At 42.4% G+C, this 22,866-nt stretch overlaps 1 protein-coding gene across 1 annotated transcript; it reads left to right on the top strand.

Annotated features, from left to right (window-relative positions):
- Positions 1–1,347: 1,347 nt before the first annotated feature.
- pou3f2a (POU class 3 homeobox 2a) lies at positions 1,348–22,010 on the top strand. Its single transcript, XM_022221100.2, is given in 3 exon segments — positions 1,348–1,496; positions 18,472–19,186; positions 19,189–22,010. Coding segments are annotated over 2 exon segments (1,395 nt in total). The 5' UTR covers positions 1,348–1,496; positions 18,472–19,017; the 3' UTR covers positions 20,415–22,010.
- Positions 22,011–22,866: the final 856 nt, after the last annotated feature.

The raw sequence follows: 22,866 nt of genomic DNA, 5'->3' as shown, positions 1-22,866 counted from the left end.
GGACTTCTGTAAAGAATCTTGAGTTTGAAAGAAGTGTCAGCAGAATGATTCTGAGGTGAAGTCAGACCATTCTAGGGACATCTTTTTCATCTCACATAACCAGATCCATCTCCACAGTGCTGTAGAATGGTCTGACTACACCTCATTATCATGCTGCTAACACCTTGTTTTGTTTGTGTTCAAAAACACAAACAAAACAAGGTGTCAGCAGAATGGTAATCTGGCACTGTCAGACCATTCTAGGGGATGATTCTTTAGTCTCACATAACCACATCCATCTCGACAGTACTGCAGAACGGTCTGATTATCATTCTGCTAGCACCTTGTTTTGTTTGTGCCCAAAACATAAACAAAATAAGGTGTTAACAGAATGACAATGAGATGAAGTCAGACCATTCTACATGACACCTTTTAATCTAACATAACCACATCCATCTCCACAGTGCTTTAGAATGGTCTAACTGTGCCTTATTTTATGTACAAAGACAAACAGAGCAAGGTGTCAGCAGAATGGTAATGAGGTGCAGTTAGATCATTCTACAGGACACCTTTTTAGTTTCACATCACCAGACTCATCTCCACAGTGATTTTTTTTTATTAAAAAAGTCCAAATTCCTTGATTTTAGCCTCTTAAATATGAATATTTTCTGGTTTCTTTCCTAATTATGACAGTAAACTGAAAACCTTTGGATAAGCCAAGGCATTTGAAGACACCTTATTGGGCTTTTTGGACATTTATCCCATTTCATGATGTTTTATAGAACAAACTACCATTAGATTAATTGGTTTTGAGTTCTTAAATGTGAGCATTTTCTGGTTTCTTTCCTCCTCTGTGACAGTCAACTGAAGATCTTTAGGCTGAGGAAGAAACGAGACATTCAAAGCTGCCATCTGGGTAGGTTTTCCACCATTATGTGATATTTTATAGACTGAACAACTCATCGATTAGTCCGTTTTGAGTTCTTGTCAGAAGGAAATCTAAATTTTATTATCGCAGCTTTTTGTTCGATCTTTAAATACAAGGCGGATCCTCTTGTTATCACTGATAAACATTTTATTGTGTTTCTACTGGGTGTTATGTTTTGTATTTGCTCATGTGTGAATGCACTGACAGGATTGCTGATTAATTTAAAGGAATCCTGTCGCCAGAGCATCACCTCCTGCCCTCCTGTTTTCTCTTCACAGTCTTCCAGCTGATTGGACGTGAGGATCCCTGCGGTGCTTCGGATTGGTCCACAGCGCTTCACTTCCTCACCGTTAAACCGCCAAAAAAACCACGACGAACACGCTGTAAACTGGAAGCTCGTCTCTCTGCTGCGTGAGTTCATGGAGGTGCGTCAGGATGGCATTTCCCTCACCGATCTCCGCCATCTGGCCGTGGATGTGGGTTTGTCTGGCGGCTCGTCCGTGTGGAAACGGCGTCGCTGGAAATGAAGGAAAATGAAAATGAAAATGAGCTTCCCTCCCTCCCACCTCCTCACCCGCCTCCCCCCTGGGTAATCAGAGCGCTCTCTCATTCTGTGGCACACGGAGACACATTGATCTGGCAGCGTGCACGCTCCCTCGTGCACGTGCACACACACACAAACACACACACACACACACACACACACACACACACACACACACACACACACACACACACACTCACTCATGCACGCTCGCATTGATTCGGCCCGCAGGTCAAGTTCAATAGGAACAGCCAAGCGGCTCTTTTTTTTTATTTTACTGACTGGCTCTGCAGTAAACTGCAAGGAGCTCACACACACATACACACACACACACACACACACACACACACACACACACACACACACACACACACACACCATAAATGAGCTCACACACGTCCATCGATCCGCTTTAATTCAGCACCAAAGAGCCCACATTCTCACAGTCAAGTTAAAGGTTAAAATCATATTAATGCATTTTAGTTTGTGTCATTTTAACTAGTAATGGATCAGTTTAGGGTGGAGCTGCAGCCGATAATCAATCAGATGATCGATCGATTAATTGGTTGGAGCAGTTTTTTAAGAGATAACTCTGATTCTTTCCTTTAGTATGACAGTAAACTGGATATCTTTGGACAAAACGTGACATTAGAGGATGATTTCTGGAGCTTTTTGGACATTTTTCACCCTTTTCTGATATTTTACAGACCAAACACCTAATTGATTAATCAGTTTGAGTGAATTTTTAATTTAAGAAAGTCTACTGTCTGTTATTGCAGCTTTTTAAATGTTAACATTTTATGGCTTCTTGCCTCCTCTGTCACCGTAAACTTAAGATCTTTGGACAAAACAAAACATTTGAAGACACCATATTGGGCTTTTTGAACATTTTCCACCAGTTTCTTATATTTTATAGACCAGACAACCAGCTGATTCATTGGTTTGAGTCATTTTTAAGAGAAAAATTGGCTGAATTTGGTGATTTCAGCTTCTTAAATGTGAATAATTACTAGTTTCCTTCCCTCTTAATAGAATAGAATAGAATAGAATAGAAAAAAACCAAAACATTCGACACCACCATATTGGGCTTTTTGGACATTTTTCACCAATGTCTGATATTTTATAAAACCAATAACTGATTGATGAACCAGTTTAAGTAATTATTTAGAGAAAAAGTCTAAATTTTGTGATTTCAACTTCTTTAATGTGAATATTTTCTATTTTCTTTCCTCCTCTATGAAGAAACTGAATATTACTGGACAAAAGACATTTGAAGGCACCAGTTTGGTCTTTTTGGACATTTTTCACCATTTCAGGGCATGTTAGAGATAAAACAATGAATTGATCAGCTGGTTTGAGGGTTTTTTATTAAAAAGTCCACTTCAGTCCGCCTTCGTAAATGTGCATATTTTAGGCTTCTTTCTTCCTCTGTGACAGCAAACTGAAGATTTTTGGACAAAAACGAGACATCTGAGGAAACAATGATCCATATTTTTCACAACCTTCATTGATTTTATAGATTTTTTTAGTTAAAAACCTTCAGTAAACTTTCATTAAACCAAACTCCATTCAAAAAAAGTTCCAATTTAAAGCCAGACAGAGAACGATGATATTATTGATAAATATTAGTCAGTCAGTATTTTCGATGATTAGATTATTATTACTCGTGCATTAATGTAAAAGCAGGATTTTACTGCTGAATCATGAAAACAGATGATTCTCGGCCCTGTTTTGGGTCACGGTTTCTTCACAGCTTCCTCCTTTTTGCACACGTCAGACATGAAACATGACTTTAATTTTTTGTACAAATAAGCGTGAATTTCCCTGCGAGAGACGAACGACCGCTGCAGACTCACGCGACACGCTCACGGAGGGAATCACGCAGCGACGGACCGACAGAAATCAGAGAAAACTCTGAGACACATGAGCCGACATCTCAGCATCAGGAAGCATGCTGGGATTGTTTGGGCAGGATGGAAGGAATCCCACTTGACAAGAGAAAAAAAATCTCTTTTCCTTTTTTACTCTTTTATGATTCTGGAGTAATTTATCCCTCAGAGAGCTGGAGACAGACAGACGGATAGCAGAGCCCCACGTTCAGCGCTGCACTTTGATTTAGCCAAGCAAATTTAATTTTGTTTGCTTTATGCAAAAAAAAAAAAAGCGGCCTCGACTCGTGTTGATTTCCACTGGAGGCAGAAGCGGCGCTAATGGGAGCTAGCGCCGTGCTCGCCACCGCTACGGGGCGACGACGCTAACCGAATTAGCCTCATGCATATATTAATAAAGGCCTGCTACACAAATTAGCCTGCTGGTACGTAGCCTAGCACCTCTCCAGTGAGGCTTTCAGATCTGAGCTGTAAATTAATTGGCTAGGTTGCCTCCAAGAGTAGCTCCTCTGTTTTTTTTCCAATTGCTGAGAAATACTTGATATGCATGGAGGGCTGAGGAGGAGGAAGACGGCGGTTCTGCACAATGTTTGCTTTCATTTCTACACTTTCTTGTCACCGGCGTAATGAGATTAGTCATACAGTTGTGTGTACATTAGAGCGCTGTGGTTTATTTGTCTGTTCATTACAGGCAGATTCCTCCCTCTGAGAGATCCCGTAATGAACTCGGCCACATCTGTATCCCCTGGAAACACCGAGCAGAGCGTTCCTCCGTTTCCCCACAAAGCTCAGGGCACAAACGTCTTCATGACTCCGTCGCTGCTCCTGTGCTTCGAGACGGAAAACAAGTAAGAGAACAAGACAGGGATTAGTTTGATTACCGCTCGGAGAACAAGCGTTATTGCTCCCTGAGGTCTCCCTCCATCCATCTTGGTTCGATCCCCCGGACATGCTGCTTGGCTCCGATTCAGGACGGGATCTTTAGCCGTGTCCTCGGTTTAAGTCACACCGGCTAAAGTTGTTCTGTCTCAAATCATCTGGTTGCTTCTGCTGAGTCATAGCAACAAATATGGATATTTCTGAACATATCTGTGAAATTTTAGCTTCATATATCGAGTACTTTCCGAGAAATTTATTTTACAGAATTGCCCATTTTCAGGAGGATCTTGTGCAGGTTGAAATTTGAGGCTTTTTGAACATCATCATCTCAGGAACTACTGAGTATAAAAAAACAGAAATGTTCACTCTTATTTCTCATCATGTCATTGATTCAGAATCTGTGATATTGCAAAGGTGAGATGCATCCCAGCACGATGATACTGCCACCGCCATGCTTCGCTGTGCTTAGTGTTTGGTTTCCACTAATCGTCACATCTAGTCTTCAGTACTGAACCAGTGATGTTTTCTGAACCACATGTAGCTGCAGGTCACAATAATACAAAGCAAAACTTTTTAAAAAATGACCTTTTTTATGAAGTATTTGGTCAAGTTATTGTTGTAGAACTTCTGTAACTGACTGAGCAGGTTTGACTAGTTCTAGCTGTGCGTGTTTCATGATTTTGGCTGCAGATCGGTGCTGAAATGTGGATTAAAACGCGATTGTGTGGTGATTGTGTGCAGCTCAGATGTTTGCTGAAAGCAAAATGTTACTCGGTGGGACTTTTAGAGAAAGGCGAGCAGGTTTCTCATTCAGAGAGGAGGACGAGTGTGAAAGGAGCTTTAGTTTCCCCATAAACTGAGGAGAACATATGTTGCCTTTGCATTGGGCCTGATGCTCGGCGGAGGGGGTTTGTGTGTTTGGTGGGGATTTTTTAGAAAGGACACACAAAAGTAAAGAAGTCTGTTGAATAGGCGTCCGTCTGCCCTGCCCCCAGTGATGGAGGGTAGAAGGGGGAACAGCTGGGGGGTAAAACATGGAGGGCTGCTTGAATATGTAGCGTACTAAATGTTCTCTTTCTAACAAATCCTCGTTTATGAGACGATCTCTGGTGGATGTCTAGGATTAATCCTTTAATCACGACTTTAAACTGTTCCAACCTGATGGAAACTTTTAGATTTAATTTATAAAACTAAATGTTTAGTAGAAGTCAGCTCATATTTAAGTGAAAGAGTCGTCGGTGTTTCTGCGCTTTGTTCTGAAAAGTCAAGTGTAAACATCATGTCAGATCATCTGAGAACAGCTGCTAACTTGTCTGTTCTTGTCCTGCGTATTTGCATATTCTATATATATTATCATATACATCACATATGTATATTTCTGAAGTCATCCCTTCATTTCAGCTGAGAAGAACCACTTTGCAATGATTTGATGTGCTGCAAATACTGCACTGTAAAAAAGATTTAGTTTGAAAAAAATTAGAAAAATCTGGCAGTGAGGGTGCCAGTAAAATATTATAATATAATAAACAGTACTGTAATGTTCAAAAGCTGGAAAAACTGTGATTTTTGCTTGTTTAAATTCGGGCTGGACCCGAAAAGCCCGAATATCCGAATATTCGTTCGCTACGGCGGTATCCGGATATTAATTTTGGTATCCAAATATTTGCCCCCCCACCAAGATGAAAATATACGGAGCTCATCTCTTCCCTGCGCCTTTGGCCCACATTGGCTCATATCGGCTCATCCCGTCCTTCACTTCGTTGCATAAACACAAGACAAGATGTTGAAGACCTCCGCTGTTTGGGAATTCTTCAGTTTAACTGAAGACAAAACGAAGGACAAATTTGGACCTGGAAGACCAGACGAACGGATCCGAATATCCACCCCCCCCCACCCCCCACCCCCCCCGGACGTTACAGGGTGGAACGAATATCCGGATATTCGTCTTTAATAGGGCCCGAATATTCGGAGGCCAGAAACCACTATTCGGACCAGCCCTGGTTTAAATACGGTAAAGCCATGTAAGTTTACAGTCAAAAAATGTAACAACTGTGATGTGGACATTAGCTACAGTTTTGTACTTTTTTTTAAATAGCCAATATGTTCAAAATGGAAGAAAACTAAATCTGTGAAAATCCAGAAGCAAAGGTGCTAATAAAATACGTTAAAAATGGTGGAAACATTCGGAAACAACAAAGAAAATAAGAACAAATATCTGTCAGCTAATTGTAGTTTTATACCACTAAACAGTAATTAATTGCATTAAATGCAAAATTCAGTTTTTACACATTGTAAAACAGCAACAAACATCACTATTTAAATACTGACAATACAGATTTTTGATGTGGACAGTGTTTAGTACCGCGTTTAAAATAGTTTTTATTGCCATTTGTGCACAAACACACAGTCTAGGTAAATAGGAATTGTTGTCCAGGGTTCGACTGGAGTCAAGTTTAAAAAAATGAATACCAATCAAAAATAGGAAGTACAAAAGTTTCCAAAACAAAACACGCTATAAGAGCAATAAAGATAAAACACAAAAATATGATAAATAAATCAGAATGCTGCAAGGAATTAGTAAAGTACGAACAATCCCTCATTATTTTTACAACATAAAACGCAAAAGCAACTTAAATGTGTGTTGTTATGTATTTCTAATGACAGAAATAGGAACATCCAGCTTCCATGATGAACTGAGACGTGTTCCTCTGACTCTCTTCCCTCCACATCGCTTCAGTCCGTTCATCTCCAAACCAGAGAACTCACCTTCGCCTGGTAATTGACCAATTCAGTAACTAGTGTTTGCAGCTGTGAGTCATCAGACCGATCAGCCAGCGCTTTGAAAAACAAAGCTGTCCACGGCCACACGAGAGACTTCAGGCGGCGGCGCTGTGCCAAATGTGCTCCACGGGGGAAAAAAAGTGCGATTTGGAATGAAGTGAAAAGCAGGAAATGTGCTCGTGTTTTTGTGGAGAGGGTTTGTGAGCGAGTTGTCAGGTTTGTGTCGGCGTGTGTTAAGTTCAGGTGTGAACATGTAAACAAAAAACATCAGTGCAAAACATGGCAGTGGTGTTTCAGGAGACACAGAAGCAGTGGTACCTTATGGTCATAATTATTTTACATTTTCTAGCGAAAACGGCTAGCATCACTCTGATTAAAAAGCTAAACTAATGAGCTGTGTCTCATCTCCAGCACCAGGATACTAAAGTGTGCATTGTTCAGTTTAATATTTTGCACCCTAAGCTGAAAATTGAATCTTAAATGTGTCATTGAGTTGTGCAACACAGTCTGAAAAATCTAAAAATGTAGATTTATTTCAAAGTGAAGAAGGGTTCCTCCGTAAAACAAACAAAAACAATCAGTGATTCCCACCTGACCTCATTAGAATTATCGGAGTTTTTTGTACAATAATTTTGGTATCCTTAAGAAAGTAAAATGTTCTGTTCATGTTAATATTTTCATGCAGCATCATGATGTGAAGCACGGTGGAGGCAGCATCATGATATGAAGCATGGTGGTGGCAGCATCATGATGAAGCACGGTGGTGGCAGCATCATGATGTGAAGCATGGTGGAGGCAGCATCATGACATGAAGCATGGTGGTGGCAGCATCATGACGTGAAGCACGGTGGTGGCAGCATCATGATGTGAAGCATGGTGGAGGCAGCATCATGACGTGAAGCATGGTGGAGGCAGCATCATGATGTGAAGCATGGTGGAGGCAGCGTTGAAGCATGTTGGTGGAAGCATCATGATGTGAAGCATGGTGGAGGCAGCATCATGATATGAAGCATGGTGGTGGCAGCATCATGATATGAAGCATGATGGAGGCAGCATCATGATGTGAAGCATGGTGGAGGCAGCATCATGATGTGAAGCATGGTGGAGGCAGCATCATGATGTGAAGCATGGTGGTGGCAGCGTTGAAGCATGTTGGTGGAAGCATCATGATGTGAAGCATGGTGGTGGCAGCATCATGATATGAAGCATGGTGGTGGCAGCGTTGAAGCATGTTGGTGGAAGCATCATGATGTGAAGCATGGTGGTGGCAGCATCATGACGTGAAGCATGGTGGTGGCAGCATCATAACGTGAAGCATGGTGGTGGCAGCATCATGATGTGAAGCACGGTGGTGGCAGCATCATGATGTGAAGCATGGTGGTGGCAGCATCATGACGTGAAGCATGGTGGTGGCAGCATCATGATATGAAGCATGGTGGTGGCAGCGTTGAAGCATGTTGGTGGAAGCATCATGATGTGAAGCATGGTGGTGGCAGCATCATGATATGAAGCATGGTGGTGGCAGCGTTGAAGCATGGTGGTGGAAGCATCATGATGTGAAGCATGGTGGTGGCAGCATCATGATATGAAGCATGGTGGTGGCAGCGTTGAAGCATGTTGGTGGAAGCATCATGATGTGAAGCATGGTGGTGGCAGCATCATGACGTGAAGCATGGTGGTGGCAGCATCATAACGTGAAGCATGGTGGTGGCAGCATCATGACGTGAAGCATGGTGGTGGCAGCATCATAACGTGATGCATGGTGGTGGCAGCATCATGATGTGAAGCATGGTGGTGGCAGCATCATGATGTGAAGCACGGTGGTAGCAGCATCATGATGTGAAGCACGGTGGTAGCAGCATCATGATGTGAAGCACGGTGGAGGCAGCATCATGATGTGAAGCACGGTGGAGGCAGCATCATGATGTGAAGCACGGTGGTGGCAGCATCATGATGTGAAGCACGGTGGTGGCAGCATCATGATGTGAAGCACGGTGGTGGCAGCATCATGATGTGAAGCACGGTGGTGGCAGCATCATGATGTGAAGCACGGTGGTGGCAGCATCATGATGTGAAGCACGGTGGTGGCAGCATCATGATGTGAAGCACGGTGGTGGCAGCATCATGATGTGAAGCATGGTGGTGGCAGCATCATGACGTTTCTTTAGTCTTTTTTAGAACAATGAGGTAAATATCAGCTGCTGTATTTTCTGGAATCAGTTTCTTTCCGTTGATTTTATCAGTTTGTCTTCCATCATGGTGGTCAGAAGGCTGTCCTGGATGATTACAGGAAACAGATAAACGTTTAGAAAGAGACATTAGCTAAAAATAAATAAATAATCAGCGTGTAGACGTGCAGGAGGCTGTCTGTTCGTAGTCATATTGATCGGTATTGGTAATTGATAGCTGGACCTGTGCTAGTGGGATCAATCGGAGCAGAGATGTCCGTCCTCCATCAGGTCAACTGTTTGTCAACAGAAACACATTTCAGAGCTTTCCTCTGCTCTTCTGCATCCACTAATATCATAATATATATATAATATACTACCAGTTTATGGCGTCCATGTTCCACATACAGAGACTGTGTGTCCTTTAGCTGCACATTTAGACATACTGTAGGCTGCAGACTGGTGTTCTAACATTTATTCATGCTGTTGTGGTGAGATTTTGTGGAGTTTTCATGTTGTGTTCACATGTTTCTGTCGTCATTTAATGTGTTTTTGTGGCAATTATTCACCTTTTGTGGTGGTTTTTCATCTTGCTGTAGTGACTTAGCAAGATTTGCCAAGTTTCATGGTGTTTATGTTTTTGTAGTGATTTTACATCCTTTTGTGGTGATTTAGTGAGATTTTGTGGAGTTTTCATGTTGTGTTCACATGTTTCTGTCGGGATTTCATGTCTTTTTGTCGTGATTTTGCATGTTTTGGTGGTGATTTTTCATCTTGTGGTGACTTAGCGATATTTTGGCTCGTTTTTATTGTCATTTTGCATATTTTTTGGTGATTTCCCTTTTTTTGTGGTGATATATGTTTTTGTGGTGATTAATTGAGGTTTGGCACGTTGTTATTGCGTGCTCACATGTTTTTGTGGTGATTTTACATCCTGTTGTGATTTAGCGAGATTTTGGGTGAATTGGTGAGTTTTCACGTTGTGTTTACCATTTTTATGTGTGGTGACTTTGCATCTATTTGTGGACATTTTCCAAGTTTTCATGATGTGTGTGCATGTTTTTGTGGTGATTTTCACACACAAACACACACTCAGCCTCAGACGTGCAGCTAAAAGAAGGCAGATTGGCGGCTGAGGTATATGAAGTGTTGAAACGTGCTGCAGGTGAAGCTGTGGTTCTTCTGCTCCCTGCTTTAGCTGCTCCTCTAGCAGAATGGTGTTATGGAGCTTTAGTCCCGTTTTAACCCCGGGGTTAGCCATCAGTATTGATCGGAGCAGACTTAGCCCAGTTTTAATCCCTGCTCGGCCTATCGATCAGGCCGCCGTGCTTTCAAGTGGGTTTAACGACCTGCTGCCCCCTTCAGCTCCTCCAGGAGGTTCCTTATCACGTCCCCGAGCAGCTCGTCCTCCTCTACTGGCCATTAACTGACAGACATCGGCCCTCTGAAGTAAAATACGAGCGCACTCACGCTTCTCCTACGAGGAGTTTGTGAAGCGGGAGGCGAGATGAATCTGTGCACCTCGACGGCGGTGTCACGGTAAAAATACCTGGAGCTGAGTTATGAGCACTCAGCCGGAGGTGGGAGCGTCCCTTTATGTCTTTATGGGCTCTCTGAAGACGCTCTATGGGACAACACGGGGTCTTATAGGAGCCCCGGAGCCTGGGGACCCTGGAGGGAGCAGGACTGGTAGATTTATAGTCCTACAGGATGGAGGTGGAGGTTTAAGGCTGTACGTTAGCTCTGCAGGAAAATGAATCTGAGAGCTGCTGGAGGAACACGCTGTCATTGTGTTTGTGTGTGTGTGTGTCTGTGTGTGTGTGTGTGTGTGTGTGTGTGTGTGTGTGTGTGTGTGTCTGTGTGTGTTATTGTTTGTGGAGGACAGTCGCTGCTTCTCCTCCATTCGTCCTCTCGGAGGCAGATCGGGCGAAGAGAGAAATAAATTGGAGAAAGAGAATAAATCAATGCTAAACTGAGCACCAGGGAGACCTCCTAACCCCGACACTGTCACTCACACACACACACCTACACACACCTACACACACACACACACACACACACACACACACACACACACACACACCTACACACACACACACACACCTACACACACACCTACACACCTACACACCTACACACCTACACACACACACACACACACACACACACACACACACACACACACAGCCTCAGACCTGCAGCTAAAACAGAAAGTCTCTGAGCTGAAATGTTGGAACCTGCAGGTGAAGCTGAGATTCTTCCACTCATTGCTGCAGTCTGACAGAAACTGAAATCATGACATCATGACATCATGCAATCATGCCAGGTGATCAGACGCACATGAAAACAAATCTTTGTAAAAATGAAAAGAACAGATGTATTAATATGATTTATGAAAAATGGCTACACCCATGCTCTGAAGACACAAGGGTCTAGGAACGCTCGACAGGGAGGGAGGCGGGCTAAAAGGTTGTCTATCAAATCACTCTGCAGCAATTGGGTAGGTATACAACCAATCAGGGCAACGAATAGGCTGATGTAGTTCCTAGAGCGCCAGAAATCAGAGGATGCGGTAGTTCGGTGAAGCCTTATTTATACAGTCAATGGGTGAAGCTCAAGTATATTACAGACATGTTAACAGAGTCGGTGCTAATGGAGCTCAACGACTGTTGTCGTTTTTGTTGTCGACCCTGGCAGAGAATGAAATTCGTTGCTGTGTGTTGTCTAGCGCGGCTAGGCTAGTTGTTCCTGGTTGTTTCTGTCAGAATCGTCGCGCCTCTGTCGTCACTTAGTTACGCCCGCCTTCTGACTCTACACTTCATGGTGATTGGTCCGGCCAGTTTTAGGAGAATCCAGCCTGGAGCCTTATGGAGGGTAACAAGACCCACCCTGGCAGAGAATTAAATTAGTTGCCGTGGGTTGTCTAGCGTGGCTAGGCTATGTTTTTGTCATAGTTTCATGTTTTTATGTGGTGGTTTTGCATGTTTTTTTTTTTATTTTGAATGGTTTTGTGGTGATTCTTCATCTTTTTGTGTTGATTTAACAAAATTTTGGCGAGTTTTTTTCATATTGTTTGCATATTTTTGGGGTGGTTTTCATGATGTTTTTGCATGTTTTTGTTGTAGTTTCATGTTTTCATGTGATGATTTCAAACGGTTTTGAAACAATTAACTATTTTTGTGGGTATTTTTCATCTTTTTGTGGTGATTTTGCAAGTTTTCATGTTCTTGTGGTGATTTCACATCTTTTTGTGGTAATTTTGCACCTTTCTGAGGTGATTCATCATCTTTTTGTGGGGATTTAACAACATTTTGATGAGCTTTTGTGGTGTGTTTGCATACCTTTGTGGTGATTTTGCAAGTTTTTGTGGTGTTCTTGCATGTTTTGTATCGATTTCATGTCTTTTTGTGGTGATTTTGCATGTTTTTGTGGTGATTTAGCAAGATTTTGACAGGTTTTTACATTGTGTTTGCATGTTTTTGTGGAGATTTTACGTCTTTTTGTGGGGATTTTGCAAGTTTTCTTGTTGTGTTTGCATGTTTTTGGAGTGATTTCATGTCTTTTTGTGTTAATTTTTTTACTTTTCATGGTGTGTTGGATTTTTTTGTGGTAATTTTGCATCTTTTTGTGGTAATTTTGCATCTTTTTGTGTTGATTTTGCATCTGTTCTTCCCCTTTATAAATTCCAACCTAGACTAACTCCAAATCAGCATTAAAAGCTGTTGTGTTGTTGTGGAAAAAATGAACCGACAGTGAAGAAAAATGTGACAGGAGCAGAAAGAAACACCAGAAACAAGATGGAGTTCTGGGGTTCACTTTAGATTTAATGGAAAAATGAACAGAAAGCGGCCAGAACCTGCTGCTTGGAGCTCAGACGGTTAAATGAATCGTGTAAATGTGTTTCATTTTTACAGGTATTTCTCTGTTTTACAGTGAGTGAGTGTGAATGAAAGCAGCTGCAGCTCAGAAACACAACCTCCTGACATTAGACCGATCCGAGGAGGCCGGAGGGACGGCATGGATCTGGATTGTGGGGTTCTCCGGGGGCAGCAGGGCTCTTCATGGCGGTTCTCCTTTCAGGCCGGGTCCTCTCAGACCTCCTCAGCCCTCTGAGATCTGATCTAATGCCTGCTGGGAGAGGCGGTGTGCTGACGGCCGCCGTAATGAATCGGTCCGGGGGCTTTGGAGCTCTCGCCTGGCCTCTGAAGGGCTGTTTGGGGTATTCTGAGCGGGGTCCGGCTGGGGGGGGAGGTGGGCTCTGGGGGTCTGGCATTCAGATGTAATTAGAGCAGACAATGGGCTGGTTAAAGCTGGAATCCTCCGAGCCCCCTCTGCCTTTGATTGTGTGGGCCAGCTGTGGAGGAATGGCCATTATCTCCCAGTGTCCGGCAGCATAAAGGATCCCCCCCCGTCCTGCCCCAGTTACCCCGGAGTTAGGGTTCCCACAGGGGGAGGGACATGAGCCGGTCACATGCTGGTCCCAGCCAGCAGTGCTGCTTAATTCACCTGGATTCATTTATGTGCTTTTTTTAAACGTTTTCATGACGTGTTTGCACGTTTTAGTGGTGATTCCACATTTTCCTGAGTGATTTTGCACGTTTTTGAAGTGATTTTGTTAGATTTTGGGGGTGATTTTCCATATTTTCGTGGTGATTTTGTAAGTTTTCATGACATGTTTGCAGGTTTTTGTAGTGATTTCATGTCTTTGTGGTGGTTTCCCATTTTTTGTGGTGACTGCAAGGTTTTGCAGTGATTTAGTGAGATTTAGAAGTGATTTTACATCTATTTGTGGTGATTTTGCAGATTTTCATGATGTGTGCATGTTTTTGTGATGATTTCCAGTTTTCTGTAGTGATGCTGCATGTTTTTAAAATGATTTTCCAAGTTTTTTTGTGGTGGTTTCCCATTTTTGTTCTTAATTTTCATGTTTTTGTTGGGATTTCTATTTTTTTGCGGTGATTTTCCGTGCTTTCATGATGAGTTTGCATGTTTTCGTAGTGACTGACCATATTTTTGGCAGTTATATTCCACTTTTTAAAGTGATTTTGCATGTTTTAGAAGTGATTAATCACTTTTTGAAGTGATTTTGCACATCATGATGTGTTTGTAGGTTTTGTGGTGATGTCATGTCTCTGTGTGGTGGTCTCCCGTTTTTTGTGGTGATTCCTTATTTTCTGTCGTGATTTTGCACATTTTTTAAGTGCCTGTATGATTTTGTGGTGATTTTCATCTTTTTTGGTGAATTAGTAAGATTTTTGTGAGTTTTTGTGGTACTTTCACATTTTTTAAAGTCATTAACCATTTTTGTGGTGATTTTGCATCACTCAACAAAATTGGCTCAATTCGCAAGTTTGGATTCACTTTTTTGTGGTGATTTTTTTGTATTTTGTGCTGATTTAGTGAGATTTTTCAAGTTTTCATGTTATATTTACATGTTTTTGAGGTTATTTTGCATCTTTTCATGGCTTGTTTGCATGTTGTTGCTCATATTTTGCACCTTTTTGTTCTGATTTTGCATCTTTTTGTTCTGATTTTGCATCTTTGTGTTCTGATTTTGCACCTTTTTGTTCTGATTTTGCATCTTTTTGTTCTGATTTTGCATCTTTGTGTTCTGATTTTGCACCTTTTTGTTCTGATTTTGCACCTTTTTGTTCTGATTTTGCACCTTTTTGTTCTGATTTTGCACCTTTTCTTCACCTACAGTCCAGTTGCCTCGGTGTTTCCCACACAAACTATGAAGAAAGCCACCCATACATGAGCAGATTTATATAATGAAACTTTGCCATTCTCAGTCATTAGTCTGATAAACCACAGAATGACTAAACCTACATGCAGCAGAACAGCGTCTCACATCAGCTGTTTTAGCAAATGTAGCTTAAACTTTGTACACGAATCAACTGTTGCTCAAATCATGACTGAAAACACTCCTAAATTAACTGATTTAATGGAATTTATTCATAGAAGGCGTGTTCCTCAGACTGAAAATTTGTTTTTATCGAATTTGTTTGAGCACAAAGAAACCCTGAAGTCGAGGAGAAGCTGACTTATTTACTTCCTAGAACTTGGATTTGGTTTTAAATCAACTAAATATGTCGACCCAACGCTTCAAAAATAATGTCTGTCAACTTTAAACCGGCAATTTTACATTTCTGCATGTAATTAAGATGAGATTTCTAGAAGAATCTCTTTAAATCTTCCTGCTTTTCCTCTGCAGGTCTTTGCTGGCGTGTTTGTTGTCGTTGCGTTTCCATCGTGAATGTCTCGTCCCGTCTGCGCTCGGGGACACTTAGGCCCATTAGACTTGTGGAGAAATTGAATCTTTACAGCTCCGGGGCCGTATAATTGCTGTTAATTTAGCGCTCAGAACCTCCGTCATTAGCTCCGAGTCCTGAAACAGGAGCTGCTGCCGGTGCTGACTGAATTAACGGCGACCTCTCCGTCTTGTAAGAACAGGCCCGGCATCGTTTATGCGTTATTAAGTCCTGTAATTGGGCGGCCACTAGTTTGCATATTAGTCTATTAGGGTAATATGTTTTGGCTCTCTCAGCACACGGCCTGCCGGAGCCCCCGGCGACACGTTTGCTAATTCTACGAATCACGCTCCAATCATAAACCAGTGTTCCTCCATCCTGATAAATCAGTTTGTGTGTTCGCATCTTCAACCTACAACAATACAACAGCTGGAATATTTGTCAATGTGCTGCATTAGTACTGGAACACAGAAAGAAACAGACGGTTTGGAAGGCTCATGAACCAAAACTGGATGAATTTAGACGGTTTAAAAATGAATGCAGCGTAAACATGACTAAAATTACTGTGAACTGCTCATGTTTTCAACCAACAAGTTCCAAGCAGCAGCATTTTTTTTCACTCCTGTCGCAATTTTTCTTCATTTTGGGTTCATTTATCACAATTTTAAACCTAATTTTGGTTTAATTTCCCAACATGATTGATTCAAAGACTGTCAGAAAGTTTGACATCGTTTTTGCAGTTTCTTGCACATGAATGGTGTCGTTTTGCAGATTTTTTGAAGATGACAGCTCTTTACTAACCCACTGGAACAAGTTCAGCGCAGTTATTTGGATTTTTAAGTGTTTTTTTTTTTTACCTTCCAGATGCTGTTTTCAATTATTTTCTCCATTATCAAGACTTGGAAAAGCAAAATGACAATAAAAGTAGTTTTTTTTGGCAGAATCTGGTGCAAAAAAGTTGTTTTTTGCATCATAAACATGGATTTGGTTAATTTTCACATCACGTCTCATAGTGATTTCTGTTTCTGCAGCTTCTGGATGATAAATCATGGAGTTTAACTGGATTTTAAGGCTTGAAAGAGCATTTACAACAATGAAAGTAAACTAGATAGATTACTTTTTGTAGAACGTCTCTGCGAGTTGATCATGAGTCTTTGCTACGTAGATATGAACAGAAACCAGTGACGGTCTGGAAGGAAAATCTGAAACTTTGGTGTCTTTGCACTGATTTAAAATAGATCTAAATTGTTGTACACTGACAAAAACGGCAGAAATGCTGCATTAAAACTCTTCATCTTACACATTTGGTTCTTTGCAACTCAACAAAAACTGATCATTAGTCATAAGATTGTTTCGATAATAGACTTAAACAGTTGGGTTGGTTGGACAGCTGTTGGGTTTCTCCATATCTGAGCCAAACTGGGCCATTTCCAACCCAACATTTACAGTTTTTCTTCGTTTCTACTTGGGATTTCATTGATAAACTGCGTAAATTTTACTCTCTGGGGCTTTAAATTTGCAGTAATTGTCCATATTTTCCTCTGCATCCCCCTTTGAAGGTGAATCTTGGGTATTTTTTGGTCCTTTGAGGCTCATTTAGCCTGCTGATAGCTGCCATGTTTGGCCCAGTTTGCACCAATAAAATCACATCTCCTAAATACCAGCAGTTGCCAAAGTAGGTCCAGGGACCCCTGAGGGGGTCTGGGAGGGTTTCAGGGGGACTCAGCAGAAAGAGGAATAGTTTGATTCCAAAAATCACTTTGCTAATTTAATGATAATTTAAAGGAGACGCTGCAGAATTGCTGCTTTGGTGATCCTTTTCTAACCAGCGTCACCTTTTATGAGTCACTTTAATGCACAACCCATTTATTTCACATTAGTTTCAGTTAAAGTACAAACTTATAGTCAAAGAAATGTCACCAACACTAAAAACATAAGACAAAAAGACAGAATTGTCTTAAAGTAACTTGAAAACTGTCCAAAATGACTTGAAACTAGTTCACAGTGACTCAAAAATGTGCTTAAAGTGACGAGTCTTGAATTATTTTGTACATTTTGAATCAGTTGTAGAAAGACATTTCACCATGCTGAATGTATCCTCAACAACTTTGTCACTTTGTGTCTCATTTTTGTCACTTTGTGTCTCATTTGTGTCATTGTGTGTCTGATTTTTTGTCATTTTGTGTTTCATTTTAGTCATTTTGTGTCTTGATTTTCCTCGATTTGTGCCTCATAGTTCTTGTTTTGTGTTGTTTTGTGTGTGTTTGTGGTCGTTTTGTCTCCTCATACTGTAAATGTTTATCTGTATGTAAAAACTGTGATAGAGGAGAGTCTTAAATGCACAGCTAGAGTAAAAATATGGACTTATTGTCAGTAGATGTGCATAAAACTTTACAAATCTGTGAGTTTGGGGCAAAAAAAGCATTTTTTAGTGTGAGAGCTTAACTTGTAAAGTAAGTGTAGCTGAACTGGAGTAAGTTCTGCCATTTTGTAGATAAAATTGAATAAAACAGTAAAAATATATCACTTCTGTGTTGTTTAATGTGGTTATTTGAGTACATTGTGTTTGTATATGAACTTAGCAGAAACAAAATGTGAATTTAGTGAAAAAAAATCAATGCATCTTGTGATGTTTAAGAGCTTAATCTGCAGAATAACTGTATCATAGTGGAATAAATCTGACATTTTGTGGATAAAATTGAACAAAATGTTAAAAATGTTGGAACTTCTGTTGGTAAAGGTGAATATTTATGTACTTAGAGCTTCATATGGAGAAACTGATAGAAGAGAGCACGACTGGAGTAAAATTAGGAAGTTATCATCAAAATGTGTATAAACATTACAAATATGTGAGGGTTGGTTAAAATTAAAGCATCATGTTCAAGAGTTTAATCTGCAGAATATTCACATCTGAAGTGAAGTAAATCTGACATGGATAAAACTGAGTAAAATGTTAAAAATGGCGTCACTTCTGCTGGATGTTTCTGTTTGGACTCGTGTTTTGTGGCTCTGGGATGTTGACATTCTCCTCCTGCTGCTGTTTTGGTCGCAGGTTTCTGCTGAATGAAAACTCTCCCCAAAGTTGAGCCAACAGGCAGGTGGACGCGCTGCAGTGCGCGCAGAGCAGCTCCTCTGTTTGGCCCCGGGTCGCTCTCTGTGCACGGTCCCTGCGCGCCCTTTGGAAGGCGCGGGTTGCAGCTGTGACGTGGGCGTCGTTGTTCCATTCAGCGGCCTCGTCATGGCAACGGGGCAGAAGCTGGAAGCACGCGGCCCTCCTCTCCGGAGCGCGTCCTGAGGCCACGAGGGCAGCTGGAAGTTTGAAACGCCCTCAGATATATTCTCAGATATGCAGCCTCAGCTCAGATCTGTAGGTCTGAAGAGTTCAAAACACGACTTAAAGCGCAACCTGTGCAACTTTTACGCTGCGTTTTGACGCACGCAGCGCTAAAATGTGACCCAGTGACCTACATCAAAGCAGTGTGAGGGAACAGAGGAAGCTTTTCTGTTTACTCTCCTCCACTCCGGGCTCCGGCTGCTGCAGGACCGCTACTATTGTTGGGCAGAGTGATCGGGCTTTCTGCACAATCTCCCGTGACCAATGAGCGGGGTGCTGTCAGGGGTAACCACATCTGTCAACCGTTCTTGGCCAATAAAGAGCGGAGCGAGGCGGACCACAGGTGCGCGCCTCTGCGTCCCCTTGGCACAGCGCCCGGGAGATGCTGGAGAGAGACGCCGAGCTGCCCCGTGGCGCAAAAGAGTTCCTGTCAGAGCAGCCTCCTTTCAACTCCGCGCTCCGCTCCGGCTCGCACACCGATGGCGACCGCCACGTCCAACCACTACAGCGTCCTCAGCGCCCCCAGCAGCGCGCCGCCGCCGCACTCCGAGTCCGGGAGCATGCAGCAGGCGGCAGCGTACAGGGACGCGCACACCCTGCTCCAGAACGACTACGGCTCGTTACCGGGCGGTGGACATCCGCTCAGCCACGCGCACCAGTGGATCACGGCGCTGTCTCACGGTGACAGCGGGGCGCCGTGGCCGTCTAGTCCCCTCGGAGAGCAGGACGTGAAGCCGGTGCTGCATGACAGTGACCGAGAGGAGCTGCAGAACTCCAGCAGTCTGCAGCAGCAGCAGCAGCAGCAGCAACAGCGACACCCTCACCTCCACCAGCAGCATCACGACGCCAGAGGATGGAGAAGCAGCGCAGCCAGCACGCACATCTCCGCCATGGCGACGTCTGAGGGCCAGAGCCTGGTCTACTCCCAGCCCAGCTTCGGGCTGATGCCGGGGGGTGGAGAGCAGGGCGGGATGCACCACCATCCGCTGCGGGACGACGACCACCACAGCCACAGCCCGCACCTCAGCGAGCACGGAGGCGGCCCCGGGGCCCACCAGCAGCCTCTGTCCCACCAGCAGCAGCAGCAGCAGCACGGGGGCCACCAGCAGGACCAGTCGGACGAGGACACGCCGACCTCGGACGAGTTGGAGCAGTTCGCCAAGCAGTTCAAGCAGCGGCGCATCAAGCTGGGCTTCACGCAGGCGGACGTGGGTCTGGCGCTGGGGACGCTCTACGGGAACGTGTTCTCCCAGACCACCATCTGCAGGTTCGAGGCGCTCCAGCTGAGCTTCAAGAACATGTGCAAACTCAAGCCGCTGCTGAACAAGTGGCTGGAGGAGGCGGACTCCACGTCGGGGAGCCCCACCAGCCTGGACAAGATCGCGGCTCAGGGGCGCAAACGGAAAAAGAGGACCTCCATCGAGGTGGGCGTCAAAGGCGCTCTGGAGAGCCACTTCCTGAAATGTCCAAAACCCGGAGCGGCGGAGATCAACTCGCTGGCGGACAGTCTGCAGCTGGAGAAGGAGGTGGTCCGGGTCTGGTTCTGCAACCGGCGGCAGAAGGAGAAGCGGATGACGCCCGTCGGGGGGCAGATACCGGGAGGAGAGGACATGTACGGGGACACCCCTCCGCACCACGGAGGGCAAACCCCGGTGCAGTGACCGGAACGGGGCCGCGGGACCCGGAACCCTCCACGTTTCTTTTATCAACCGAGCCGGAGCCGCTCGGGACTGGATTCGGTGTTCGGTGGCACCGGGGCTCTGAAAAACACTCTGGACGGAGCGGATGGAGGCACCGCGGCGCACCGGGCTGCTGCTGCTGCCTGCCAGCCCCCGAAATTAAATTAAACCATCCTAAAAAAAAAAGGAGAAAAAAAGATGAAGACATTGTGTGGGACGCGGGGCTCCACCGGAACCGGGAGACAAAAGCAGCGGGAGGGCTGGAGTCGGTAAATAAACGCCATCTTTCACCATAACAAAAGCAACAGGGGTTCTCCAGGAGGCAGAAAGAAAGCTGCACCAGCTCCCCTCACCACCGTTATTATTATTATTATTATTATTATTATTATTATTATTTGTGCGTAATTTTTGGTGATTTCTCCAAATTTCTGGTGATGTTTTGGCTGCAGCTGCATCCACGTTCAACCTGCTTTAATAGAATAATGATCAAATAAAAACAAAAATTACAACAGTAACAATAATAATAACAATAACAATAATAACAACAATAATAATATTAATAATAATAATGAAGATGATGATGAAGAAGAAGCTCCTCTCTGCGCCTGTTTACAGTGTTTTTTCTGCTCCTTTTTTCCTCCTAAATGCTGTGAAAAACGACATAAAGACACCCGGAGACTCTCTGGATCCAGCTCGTCTTGCCTTCCTTTCCTAAACAAAAACAAACAACAACAAACAAACAAATAAAAACAAACAGGACGTGACTGTCTCCTGCTACCAGCTCTTTGGCCTCAGAGCCTCACATTTTCCTCCAGACTGTGACGCGCAGAGGACGATCCGTGGGATGTATGATTATTATTATTATTATTATTTGTTTTTATTTGTACTGCTCCGTTTGTTTGTTTGTTTATCTGTCGGTCAGTCTGTGCCAAAGCACAAACACAGACACGTGTTCTTGTGCCACTTTAAAAATCCTGTGACTATTATTCTTATTAATAATAACCTGATCTGATGTTTGTTTGGAGGATTTTTTATTTTTTTTGTTTGTTTTTGTTTGTTTTTCATCCTCTGAAGCAAAAATCTGAAGTTAAAAGGGAAAAAAACGCAGAAACTCAAAACTAAAAAGCAGCTGCAGGAATTTAGATGAAATGTTTGAGTAATAATTTAATAATAAACCCATAAAATATGAATATTTACAGAAGAGCAATACACACGAAGGGCATTTTTTTATTATTTTATTTTATTTATGAATGCAGGTGTTGCATAATAATAATCATAATAACAATAATTCGACCTGGATTTATGTTTTTCTCCGTTTTTACTGTGATTCATTTGAAATCCTGCAGCTGCGTTTGAGTTTTCTGTTGGTAAAAATAATAAATAACTAAATATATATATAAATAAATATATATATATCAATAAAAACCAAAACAAAACAGCATCGACCTGAAATCTGTGATACTAAAAACTGAAGTGGGAGGTTTTAAAAAAAAGTAAATATGAAAAGAAAAGAAAAAAAATCAACGATTGCACAATTTCTATCTGCTTTTTGTCATTAAATCGTATTTGTTTTCTACACATGTGAAGCTGCAGTCTTTTTATTACCCACATGGGTCTTTTTATTTATTTATTCGTGATGTTTATTTATTTGTTTATCCCTGCGCAGCGCGGCCTTGCACCGTAATTAAGGTATTTTTTTTATTTATTTTTATATTTTTATAATAATGTCAATTCATCTCGGCTGCTTTTAAAATTGTCCTTCAGATGCTTCAGTTTTAGTAATTTATTTATTTATTTATGTATCATTTAATTGGTGCTTTAAAACACACATGCACACGCCAATGAAAACACACCAGTTAATTAATTTTTTAATCGAGATAAATATAGAAACTGATCGTCATTTTTTTAAAACAACAAAACAATGAGAGCCTTTTATTTTGGAGGGGTGTGTGTGTTTTCTGCAGGATGTAAACACACCGGAGGCCCCCAGCTGCGGCACATCTGGTCCCTAAAAACAATAAACATAACACACATAATTATAAATCCTTCACATGCATCGTTCTGATCAGCTGGGGAATCATTTGGAGGTTTTTTAAAAATAAAAGAGTCGAGAGCAAAGGAGACAAATGAAACAAAAATGAAAATAATCAGATTTTTTATTAAAAATTAGATTTTTTTTAAGCTGCAGGAAATTTCGAGCTAAATTTCGGCGCTATTTTGAATATTTTGTCTCTCATGGTGCGTTTAGCAGCACATCGAGTGTCTAATGTGTGTTTTATTCCATCATGTGGAGCTTCAGTGGAGAATCAGTCAACTGACGCCACCTAGCGGCCACAGACGGAACATGCGCAGTGAGTGTTGATGTCATTCTTTGTTTTTGTTATTCAATTATATATATATATATATATATATATATATATATATATATATATAC

Source organism: Acanthochromis polyacanthus, chromosome 16 (genome assembly GCF_021347895.1).
Source record: "Acanthochromis polyacanthus isolate Apoly-LR-REF ecotype Palm Island chromosome 16, KAUST_Apoly_ChrSc, whole genome shotgun sequence".
NCBI lineage: Eukaryota > Metazoa > Chordata > Actinopteri > Pomacentridae > Acanthochromis > Acanthochromis polyacanthus.
Note: the sequence above shows the minus strand (reverse complement) of the source record. Positions and strands in the feature narration are given on the sequence as shown.